Source organism: Montipora capricornis, chromosome 2 (genome assembly GCF_036669925.1).
Source record: "Montipora capricornis isolate CH-2021 chromosome 2, ASM3666992v2, whole genome shotgun sequence".
NCBI lineage: Eukaryota > Metazoa > Cnidaria > Anthozoa > Scleractinia > Acroporidae > Montipora > Montipora capricornis.
Genome location: NC_090884.1, coordinates 1,190,806 through 1,203,305, shown reverse-complemented (window position 1 = coordinate 1,203,305; position 12,500 = coordinate 1,190,806). Strand labels below are relative to the sequence as shown.

The window sequence follows — 12,500 nt, the reverse complement described above, 5'->3', positions numbered from 1 at the left end:
GAGTATTTCCTTGCGACAACCCGCTGACCAAAGAGCCTAAGGACTCTGGGCACGAGATTGACAGGAAAGACCAGCAGACGGGCTCTCTGATCTTTCCTAGAATCAGGTGGCTGGGTGGAGTGGGTAACTATCACGCAGGTTTTTCCAAAGTGTACTGTGCTGCGGATAAACAGGCTCTGATATTCACGCGGCTTTTCGGAATATTTGATTCCTCCAGTCGCTGGGCTTAATGCTTATATAAAGGTGCGGATCTGATAAACAAGAGAGGGTCTAATATTGCGATGACAGCCGTTCAAATAACTCATTTGCACTTTCTTTGTTGTGAAACATGGTGAAAGTGCAAATGAGTTTTTGCACTATTTGAACGGCTGTCATCGCAATATTAAATTTACCATTGAATTTGAACTTTAAGAGTCTATTTCGGAAATTGCTAGGATGCTGAAAAAATCGAAATGACATCATGTAATCAGGCAGGAGTACCTAGTAGAAACTCTTGAAAAGCAAACTCCTTTTAGACCGTCATTTCATGTTCCAAAGCTGAAAGTCTCTTAGATTGCTATCAGTACCAGTTGAGCCGCATGCTTTTGTTTCTCTCGCCTGCGTGAAAAACAAGGTCGACTCCAAAGCGCGTGACCAACATCAGTCTTAGGTCCCGTACATACGTTTCGGTGTCATCGAAAACGCATCGATCGATCCGTGTCCACACTACCGCTGTCGCAGCGTTTTCAACTGTCCACACTAAAACTCTCGTTAACGCTTAATGACACTGCTGTGTCGTTGGTTGACCAATATGTGCATGCTCCAAAGAGATACGGCTGCAATATTTTCGGCATTTCCCGCCAATGCGTATTTGAAAATTGAAAACAACTTTATTTTGGCTAGCTTGTTTTGTTGCAAAATCTTCTGGACCTTCGATATGGTGTTCCTGCTCCAGAGCTATAAATGGGAAGCTCTTAAAAACAATACAGTTTCTTCTTCTATGAAAAACCAAGATAAGGTTGAATTTGAATCCACTTTCGAGAGCGTTTTCAAATCGATGCGGTTTTGATGAATACGCCGGCTCAGCGTTTTAGTGTGGACAGAAGGCCAAAACGCATCGAAATGTGTGCGTTTTCAAACGAAAAAGGAATTACTGTGGACAGGGCCTTAGCCTGTGCAAAGACACCCCATTTCCTCAGAAAAATTCGAAAATTTCAGAGAGGAGAGGGCGTCCTTTCACAGGACACCCAAACCCTGGGATTATGGTTAACCCAGGGATACCGATACCTGGGTGGCCTTGTTCCCCGGTTCCCCGGGGGAAGGGGGGGGGGTATGTGCCGCTGTGAAGGGTATGGTTTTCAAGCAGTTTACTCTAGGATAGAGGATATAAATCATAGCCTTTCGGTCTAGAATAGGGTATCCTTTTTCACGAAACTGACCAGTTGGTTGAAGATTTTATCAAGAGTAAGGAAACCAGAAATTCCAAACTCAAGAATATAAAAAAATCAAATCGGCAAAGTTTAAGTTTACGTAATTCAGCCTCAACAGTGTCAATAAATGGCTATCATGAAACACGTCTGTCAAGAATCGGAATTTAGACGGAAATCGGTGGGAGTTTACTCTAGTATAGGGTAGCAAAATTCAGCTGAACTACATAGCTCTGGTATAGGCTAAGGGTTTCAGGGTCCAAGTGGCACATCCGGTATCCCCACCCAGAAATTCCTAAGGTGCCCCCAACCCCCTTCCCCCGGGCCTTGTTCCCCGATTTCATGTTCAATATTCCCAGAATTCAGACTAGTTCTCCTCCATGATATTGATTATCGAAACAAAACGAAGCTCAGCTAAGATCCCAGAGGATTAGTTAGCAAGCGCCGAAGACTTTAACTTCTAGGGGGTTCTGGGGAAATTCTCCATCAGAAAATTTTGAATCTTGAAGCTCGGAAATGCTACTTTCAGCATTCTCGACGAGATATCAAACAATAAACGTGGAACGACCGTAAAAGGACAGATGTTTTACTTCTTATTTGTATTTTTTGCTTGGAATTGGGGGAGCTAAAGCCCCCCCTAGTCCCCCCCCGTCTCCGCCGTCCCTGATGTTCCCTACTTTTTGATCCCTCAAATCGGTTTTACGCACTTTCTCTAAGATAATTTTTCCTTGTTCCACTGTGCCGCAGGTCAAGAGCATCATTTATTTATACTACTGGATTAAAAAGTGTTAATTTCATCTTACATTAAAAAACCCTGTATTGCAAAACTTGAACTAATAAGTGCATTCAATTTATTCGCTTGTTATTCATAAGAAATCAACGGTCAGCTTGAGCAAGAACTCAAAAGGTTCTTGACTTGGTGACACGTTGTTTCTATTGCGCAAGCTCAAGGCAGTTCTTGAAGGGTCAAGATCAATAACGTGGTGTCATTTTGTGTTGTCTTTTATTTTAATCAAGTCGAAATGACATGGGAGGAATATTGGTTGCTCAAACAGTTCCGATGACCTTGTAATTTGTTCGAGGAAAGGTAATAAGCCTGGAGAAGATCTGATGCTGCAGTCAAACGTGTTTTGCATATCGTGGTAACGCCTCCGCGATGATAGGTTTCCTAATTTTTTGTGTTTTGACGTCTGACATTTCATTGAGATCCTCCTATCATAATTCCGACTGCGTTGAAACCAAGCAATCCGTGTTGCCTTATTAAAGATGTCGCTGGTAGTTTCAATGAGATTTTATATATTTGAATGAACTGAACTTTGGCGCATAGACATCGATGAAACTTTAACGAATTACTTGAGTAAATTGGCAGCTGGAATAGGGTTTGATTCGTGTTGGAAGGTAAGGACTGTAACACCTTAACTCATTTCATAGTTAGTTTATAAGATTATTAGCTGGGAATAACAGCTGGTGAAGTTGTTCAAAGGTATAATCATTTGTATTCGTGATTTTTCGACGGAGGAGAGCTATTTTAAAGACCGGTCGTTGCTGTATTAAAATTAAACTAATCTATCAAATCAATATTAGTAAGGTTCACCGATCGAAAAGTTGAACGGATCCCAAAATTCAATATTGGTAATAATCTCTGTGAAATTAACCTTCAAGTTTTTGTTATGTACCATGGCCACCTTGTTAAGAAGGACAAAAGTTGAAACCCAAACCGAAACCAGTCTTGATGTTTACAATTCAAATAATTTTAAAGCGACTCAGTACTTCAAAATTCAATGAACAACATGAACTCGCCAGGAGGTTCATTCTCTGGGGACTTTTTTTTCCGGAAATACGTACGATAACTCCAACTCCTCTTAGGGCCAATTTACACGGTACGACTTTGTCGCATGCGACAACGGCTTAACATGATTTACGATTGTTGTGTACGTCAGAAAAAATGTCGTAGCATTTTAAAACATGTCTTAAAACGCTGCGACAATAGTAAGTCATGTCGTAGGCCTGTCGTGAGCTTGTCGCATGCGACAAAATCGTATCGTGTAAATCGGCCCTTACATATCTACGCCCCCGAGGTAACCTGATATCAGAGCATCTAATTGAGTCAGCAAAATGGATCCGATTTGCCCTTTAAATTTACCAAGACAGCTATGAACTATCACCCTTCGGTGGAGAGACAGAGAGTAGCGCAAGCTGGCCAAACTTCGAACATTAGTTTTAATTAACTTGTCACGATTTTTTAAAAATATAATTTATCTCAATTAATAACTAAATGATCGTTCCTTAATTCTAAAATCTTTGTTCAATACAAAACAAAATAACATCAACAATAGCATTATAAAGATTGAGCTGCCCCTGAAGATTTTTAACTTTTCTGTTGCTGTGGAAACGACAACATAATCATATATACTTAATCCTTCATGACGAACAAAAAATATATAACTTCTCAAGACATTTATATTTAGTAAAGCTTATGCTTAAAATATTTTGTGATTAGACATAAAAGTAGAAACTGGGAAACAGTGGGCATAAAAAATCGCACTGGTTTGCACTGTGTTCGATGCAGGGTAAAGCATTTGGACCTATTATTGAGACAAAAGACACTGGAGAAAGATGAAGGAGTTGGGCACGTTTCATGTGATTGCGTTGTAATTTAAGGAGTAGTGTGACCTCGAAAATGCTTGTTCTCTAGAATATCCTATTGCGAAAAAATGTTCGCTGACTTTCTAGTGATTGCTACGATATGTGTTAATTACAATGTCTTAGAAAGTTTCAGTGGGACTTGCTTTTTGAATATGCAAATATATGTATATAGTGTGCTATAAAACGTGTTGTCACGCATATTTCGAATAAATCGGGGTTCTTATTTTGCTCTTCCCACTGCGGTTGTGTTGCGATTGAAATACTAATTAATTATTATAGTATAATACTAATACTCAATAACGTTGAGGGCTGATATGGTAGAACTAGATACATGGTTAAAAAGTCATTGCTAAAAATAAGGTTGACTTCTCGGTTTTTAATTAAGAAAACCAATATTTGCCAAACGTTAACAGTGATTTTTCGGTAGTTTCGCGACTTTTGCTCTCTCCTTAGAGCCTCGACTCGCTTCAATTGTTACCTTCTTGTGGGCAGATTGTTGAAACAAACCCGAGATGTTTACGAAGGAAAAATCCAATGACAGCATCATAGAGATTCCCATGGAGAACTTTGGAACGCCTAAAAACAAAGTAGCCCTGGCTACGGGTTCACACGAAGATCTTATGAAGCCAGGCACAGATGAAGACGACGACAAACAGTATTCAATTCGATATTTATTTCTGGACTTTTGCGAATATACTTCTGGACACGGACCACCGCGAATCCTAGCCTCGAAGCAATTGATTAGAAAAATATTTTGGACTGTTCTATTCCTCGCAGCATTAGTGGTGTCCTTGTGGCAGATTAGCACCTTGTTCGAAAAATTTGAGGCGCGACCGTTGGCTACTCATGTGGCTATTCAACACGAAACGGTGAGTAAATCAATAATACTCCAGTTTAACACTCGTCAAGTACGGTTGTTCTGAAAAACGCTCCATTTTGGTAAACAATATTCCGTCACGTTTCAATAACCTGAACGGAAATTGCTCATCACGGACACGACACGATCAAGTGCAGTGACGTAATAACCACAATAGCCCATCATGCTCCACCCTGTGCCCCGCAAAACTGTAACATACCACGCGATAAATTGGTTTACTTTGTTTCGTGATCCTCGGTAATTCCAAACTAGTTGATCAGTCAAATAAACTTGAAATAGCTCAATAATTATAGCGATGTTCATTGTTCACAAGCAGTGCTTTTGATATTCAAGTTTGCCGAACACTGAACGAAAGACTGCGTCGTTTTTTGAGCAGCTAATAAATAAACCTCTGAGTCCAGGTTTGCAAAGCCAAATTAAACTAATTCCGGATTGCTGGAAACTTAAAAGTTAGTTTATTTATTTCCTGATCAAAAAAATTTCCACAAGATTTTTAGTCTTCTATTTTGACTTTGACTTTTGCTTTCCTTTAACATAAAATTACAAGAATAAGGCTTTTTTGACGAGCAAATTTCAAACCAGAGAAGTAGATTTAATCGCGGATTGGTGTTAATCGGTTTATGAACAACTGGGCCCTGGGTGGCACTTCATAGTGATTTGCATTGCGTTCGCGTGAAACGACATGCAAACTGCAGGTTGATGCTTGTTATAGAAATTAACGTGAAAGTTGTTCGCTTATTTCCGAGTGGACTGGATATCCGCATCTAACACAAGAAATGGGATAGCTGACGTCATCCTGACGTTTTCAGTTTTTGGTTTATAGCAATGGGTTACGTCACGCGAAATATCACTTTAGCCAACACGCTGTTGTCTTCAAGTGCAGATGTTAACCATCTCCCAATTAAGATAAAAATATGATCGAATTGTTTTCAGTACGGGTTGTTTGCAGCAAAACCCTTAAGAGACAAAATAACAACAGCGAAACGAACAAATCCTGGATGACAACAAAAGAATCTAACTGGAGATTTATTGTTTCTGTCCCCCAAAATGGTGGTTTTGACATATCGAGCAAACAACCAATAGCATTCGAGCTCAGATATTTACTTACTCTTCTGATTTATTACCAAAGGTAACTCTTTGTAAGCGGTGCAATTGTAAAAGCAACTGGCTGCCAAGAGATAAAAGAATGGGAAAATTAAAGCCGCATTATTGTTTTTCAAAGTACATTGCTTGCAAAACGCATACAAGAGGCACTGAAGTTTTGTCCCATGTAACCCACATTTATTCATTTATTTTTCTTCAAACAAGGAGAAACATACTTCGTGACTATAAATTTTGGCGCCCTTAGGCAATCACCTCACCTCACCTATCCTCTTCGCGCTCTGTTGCGCATAAGGCCGCAAAATTTTGGCTCCCTTGGGCAATAATGGGCCTTTATTCACTCGGCAGCCATTTTGAGTCCGGAGGAACTTTTGTTTTTGCGCACCGAAACTCGTTTCCAAATATTTCAACTCGAGGCTCGGGGTACGAAATCTGTAGGCCACTTTGGAAAATATCATAATACTCTTTGTTTATCCGCCCAAATTTTGCATAAGCATTGTTTTTGTTTTCTCTTGGGCCCATTTTAAGTCCCAAGAGAAACTGGAAACAATGCTTATGCAAAATTTGGGGGGACAAACAAAGAGTATTATGGTATTTTTCGAAGTGGCCCATTGTCTATGGCCAATATGGCCGCCGCGCGAATAAGGCCCGTGTAATAAGTATTCTAAGATCCTCTGACTATCTGAGACTATTATTACATCCTATAGTCAGAAATCATATAGTTATTACACAAATTATTTTGTTATCCCAGCTTGTTCTTACGACAGGTGCTAATGATCAAGACCCAACTGAGTGAGTTTGCAGCCTTTGTTTTTCTTTATGCTTACGCATGCGTCGCCAGTTAGAACTAGGCCTAAGAATTTTCGAACTTCACGGGTCATAACATTTTTCCACTTTGTGTTTTTCTGATTACTGTTTCAGAGCCTTGATTTTCCTGTTATTACAATCTGTAACTTCAACTCTTTGAGATTAAGTGCCATTGAAGAACTTCCAGAAGAGTTGAGATCTGATATAGAAACGCGTGTCCAGGAGCTTAAGAAAGGTGGGAAAATAATAAGACTAATAACCGCTTATATTTGCGAGTTTATTTTTGCTGTTCTCACCATTGCTTGGAAAGTTCCATTTTTTTTCGACCGGGTATTCGCCTTTTCTCTTGTTCTCAACTGAAAGCAATATTTGAGTTGACCGACTATCGTTAGTGCTCAACTGTTAAACAATTCTTTGTTGTCACTCTTTATATATTTACTTACAATAAAATCGCTAAATGAGAACTAACAGAAACACGCACATAGAAATCGGTACAAGGGAATTCAAAGACATTTTGTACAGAATTTAATCTTCGTTTTTACTCGGCTGTTTTAAAATTTATTTTTGAAGAATTAGTTTGAGATTCCAAGTGGCGGCTGTTTTTTTTAGCTATAGTAAATATATTAAACCAAGAGAAAATGAGGGGACAGAGAGGGAGGCTCAGGGCGTTGGCCGGGATATGTCATGTTCACGAAAGTTATTTTTAGACGAGCGAAGTCTTTGTTCTAGCGGAAGTCTGTCTTCCGAGACGTCCGCATACACAAACGTCAAGTCCACTTCGTCCGCCATTAGATGAAATCTTTGCTTTTCTTTCAAACCTCAGACTGAGGTTGACCTGCATGCAAGACTTCCACTCGTCTAAAGATAACTTTCGTGGACATGACATATCCCAAGGGCTAGACCGGGAGCCTCCCTCTCTGTCCCCTCATTTTCTCTTGATTAAACATAGCCTCCGCTGACAAATGAAAATTAGGAATTGACACTGTAAAAGACTTTACGTTTCCACTGATGATCAACCACACGATTCTGATCACAACGGCATATTGAAGATAAAGAAGAAGCAAAAAAAAAAAAGAAAGAAACTTAAACAACAACAACAACACAGCTATTGCAAAAAGCCGAGCGCGCACTCGCCCACAGTCCACGAACGCCTTTGCCGTTGTCAAGTAAAACTCGTAACTCCAATGCTTATAGGAATTAATGAAGAATCGATCGTGTTGTTTCTCTTTAAGGTGGTGGAGAAAGCAAACGTCGAAAAAGAGCGACGCGAGGAGACCCAACGCCAGACCCCTTATTAGATACCCAATTCTCTGAAGAAGAGGAGGAAGGATTTGAAAATCCTGATGCTTTGGACTCTGACTTCAGAAGTAGAGAAGAGTTGACTATGATTATGGCCCAGTTTGACGATGAGGAACTTATTCCTTTTGGTCAGGACTTTGATGCCCTTTTTGTATCTTGTACATACCGTGGTATATCATGTAGGTGAGTACTAGGAAAAATGATCGATAAGGTGTTCATTTTTGCATTGATTTTCACTGCATTTACAATACAGCAGCAGGGTTGAGCTGATTGGTGACCGAGGAACAATGCATGCTTAAAATACAAATAAATACAACGGAATCAAACGGATGCATAGGCTCGATTTTCTGACCGCACTCTCTCGAGACCTGCTGCATGGTAATGATAGCCCAACAGGTGTTGGTCAAACGCAAAGCTTAACTGCGAACTACCCAGAATATCTCACGCGTGTGATCGTGCGACATGAATTCGTGAGCTCAGAATTTCAAGCCTGGCGCCCCAAAGCCCACGTAAATTCCTCTACAAAATCAGAAATATGCAGTAAAATACACAAAAATGCGAGAAAACTTTTGACCCATACATTGCCAAAACTTCATGAATTCCTTCTTTCTTACGGATTTTTATTGTTTTAAAAGTCTATTTTCTCCTTTAGAAATTTTTCAAGTGTGTATTGGACTCGATACTGGCATTACTCTTACGGAAATTGCTACGTTTTCAACGGAGGAAAAGACAAATCAGGCAAAAGCGGTCGAGTTTTGAAGTCTAACAAGCCTGGACCATTACACGGTAATTACAATACCCCTCAAGTCTTCAGAATGGTCCGATAAGGGCTGTTTTTCACTAGCGACAAAGTCATGAAGACGTAAAAGATTTGTATGCGCATCAACTTGTTATTTGTTTGAGCAGGTTGAAGTTTTGGCAGCTATTCAGCTGATGTGGACCTGTTATACCTACCCACCCACCCACCCATAAAAGGCAGCCACAACATTACTCTTCTCGAACAGTGTGTGTATGCGTGTTCTTTAACATATAAACATCATTAGTTAATTATATATGGTGATGGTTATGAAACTCGACAAGTATCTTTGTTTTATGTTTTTGCTCGCTGTTTTGGCTCTGACCATACACAAACCACACCCTTTTTCTAAAAGACAGCAAATCAGGAGTTTCTATTAATTTATTCAAAGCTCATTTGTGAACCGAGAACAAAAGGTTGGGCATGGTCACGGTCAATTTAACATGAAGTGCGACAGTATTTTTCTCGCTTGCTGGTGACATTTGTTATACTCTTGAGTTTATACAAATATGAATTTTTGGGAACATCAGCATTCTACTGTTGTATACACCCTTTTAATAAGTCTAATATATGCCGTTGTCCGCTAATGACGTCAAACTCATACTTTCAAAATTTATTCAGAAATATACAAAGGCTTCAAACAAGAAAAGAAATCGGAAAAGTTTTAGGCGTTTGTACATTTCTAAATAAAATTTGAAAGCAAGAGTTCGACGTCATTAGTGGAAAACGGCATATATTAGACTTATTAAAAGGTGTATACACCTGTTAAAAAAAAACAAAACAAAACAAAAAATGTTTTGTTCGGACATAGTTTGATGCTACTTTGATTTAAATGAAGCTCGAGTCTTTTTGAGTTACATTCAAATTGTACCTTAAATTTTCATGCCTTGTTTGTTGACCACACTCGTGAATCAAGACTAGGTTAGAAAATCTCAGTTGACTTGGTTTGGTTGAGGCCACGTTTAGTTTTAACCTCCACATAGATTTTAATTTAAAACTCAGTGTTCCACTCTCCCTTTGTCAGGACTTGTCTTAGAGCTGAATATCCAGCAAGACGAATACCTAGGTGCCTTTGCAGAGGAGGCTGGGGTCCGGATAGACATTTCAAATCAAGGAGAGATGCCCTTTCCGCGGGAAAAGGGGCTCAGCGTTGCTCCAGGATTTGCAACATCGATTGGAATTAGAAAGGTGACCAATAAACATAACTTCAATGATGTAGAAGTTTCAGTTGAGTGTCGAAAGTAGTTTCTCGCGATTCGACGTGAATTGTTCCACTATTGATTGGCTAAAATATCTTACGCCACCTCCTTATCCAATCAGCAGACGAAGCAGCAAGCAAATCGTGACCTGGATCACGCACTCTTTCACGTGCAGAGCAACGAGTGTTCGAACTGATTTTCTTTGTGTTATTATTGGCTCATTAGGAGTCTAAAATTGTATTGTGATTGGCTAAGTCCATCACTTTCTTGCCCAAATGAAACCCGCTCCGATGACCATGGCTACTCCTCTAATACAGTAAAACAATTTCTGAAACAATAGAGACCTTACGATACACGTATACCGGTATACGGGTACGGGTAGTGTACCTGTTCACGTAAAATGTTAATGTAAAGTTAACGCGCGGGGATTGGTAACGATTATTTTCAAAGATGGGGGCCTCCGCGGCAAGGTTTGCTCTTTTTCCCCGGAAATAAGTTTACTGAATTTTTTCAGTAATAAATCCTATCAAATATATCCAAAATTCTTCCTTACGAATGTTCTCTGTTTTGGAAAGTACGTCGATGATAAAACGTTACTCGTTTTTCCAACATGTCTTCTTTCTAACTACTCGTATTCTTCTACGGGTAAGATGGTGTCTACCCCGAAAAAACGGCTGGGTCTAACAAGTAAGATCGATGACGTCATCGCAAAATTAAAAAAAAAATGGCGCCACCCGTACACCGATTTCGGGGTATCTTAAGGTCACTAATACTGAAAGGGTAAAGTATACGTTTTTTTCCAGGTCGAAATCATCAGGAAGGATCCCTTCAATAATTTAAGATGCTTTAACAGTACCGACCTTGATGATGCGAATCTCTACAAACGAAAATTCAGAGTTGGATATTCTGCCTCTGTAAGTGCGCTTCAGCCAGTGAACAGTGCTGATATTAAATTATTTTGCCCCGACCGGCTAGCGAAGAACAGCCATTGGACAGTATCGTAGGGTACACCGTGGTTTTTATTCACAATGCCTTTGCTTTTGACATCGTCAATTGGCTTGGATGAAAAGGGGAGGTCGTGTTTTCTTCATCAGAAGGATTACGGGGCCTAGCGCCTACTCAAGTCTGGTCTTTTTAGGAGATAATTGAATCGGACCCTCACCATTTAGTGTGACGCTCTTCTACTTTGTCCGTAAAAGTTAACAAGGAAAAGGATGTACTTTTCACGTTTATTATCTTCTTATTTAAGGCGTGCAAAGAGTCTTGCTTGGCCTTCAATCAAAGGAAAGAATGCAACTGCATTGAGTACAGATTTCCTTCTTCTGATCGGACGCCAATTTGTGATATCCTCGATAGGAAAACAGGTAATTTCCGGCCTAAGTCGGCAACAATCATCATAAAATTGTAATGTCTTCTCAGACATCTTAATCATCTGCCGATATGAACGAGACGCGAAAAAAGAAATCACTCTACCAGTAACTTTTATTTTCGCAAATCTTGAAACGGTGGGCTGTGAAGTATATTTTCCCGAGGAAAAGCTGAAAAATTATTTCAAAAAAGCTAAGATCGCTTTTCATTGTTTCCCGCCGTAATCTGCGCGTGAAAAATGATCCACGTATTATGTCAATCACACGTGAAAGGATTGGGTGTCAATTGACAACCTTCACGCACGATCTGCTACCTCAGCACGTGCCCGAACGCTGATTGGCTCAGCATAATTGGCTTTCAAGTAGGGGCGTAGTTATTCAGCAGGGGCCAGCTGCTCGAAGCCTGGTTAGCGCTAATCGGTATCAGAACCTATAGGTTTCCATGGTATTCGCCGGTTAGCGCTAACCATGCTTCGAGCAACCGGCCCCAGATCGTGAATTGCACGCGAAATCTTCAACTCGATTTTCTAGGGGTTTATTTTGCCGCCAAAATTACAACTCCTCGGACCTCCCGTCCCGACGGGTTTTAAGATATCGCTTCCAAGTTTTCAGTTCTAATTTACTACCCTAAATACCGTGTGAAGAATTTTTCGTTTGTCTTCGCAGACGTTCTGAGTTTGAGGCCTTAAAACTAAAAGGCAATATTAAATACGAAAAAACTAAAACTTTATTCAAATAATTCAATCTATTAGCTTTAATATGATATATAGTTTGAACCTATACAAAAAAATAGCGGCGCGACAATTTCATTTTATGGCCGACAATTTAAGTCTCTTAGAGGCAGCTGAAAAGTTCAGGTGGCTCTTACGGGATTCGAACCTTGACCTCAAGTTGTCCAGATAAGAGCGAGATCATTTTCTCTCTTTCGTTTATAGCCCGCACTTCAAAAAATATATACATTTCTTTCAACGCCTCTTTTGTTTCGCAACATTCGAGGAACTT

At 39.9% G+C, this 12,500-nt stretch overlaps 1 protein-coding gene across 3 annotated transcripts in view; it reads left to right on the top strand.

Annotated features, from left to right (window-relative positions):
- Positions 1-2,401: 2,401 nt before the first annotated feature.
- The window catches only part of LOC138038356 (amiloride-sensitive sodium channel subunit alpha-like), an 18,952-nt gene continuing 8,853 nt past the window's right edge, over positions 2,402-12,500 (top strand). Inside the window, exons 1-8 of one of the 3 annotated variants that reach the window (XM_068884170.1) lie at positions 2,402-2,804; positions 4,545-4,921; positions 6,952-7,072; positions 8,070-8,319; positions 8,789-8,922; positions 9,957-10,120; positions 10,935-11,045; positions 11,381-11,495. In XM_068884170.1, coding sequence (XP_068740271.1) covers positions 4,565-4,921; positions 6,952-7,072; positions 8,070-8,319; positions 8,789-8,922; positions 9,957-10,120; positions 10,935-11,045; positions 11,381-11,495 — 1,252 coding nt within the window. In that variant the 5' untranslated portion in view covers positions 2,402-2,804; positions 4,545-4,564. Of the gene's footprint in view, positions 2,805-3,569; positions 4,922-6,951; positions 7,073-8,069; positions 8,320-8,788; positions 8,923-9,956; positions 10,121-10,934; positions 11,046-11,380; positions 11,496-12,500 lie in introns of those variants that run through there. The other 2 variants (XM_068884171.1, XM_068884172.1) reach the window with 2 other exon arrangements.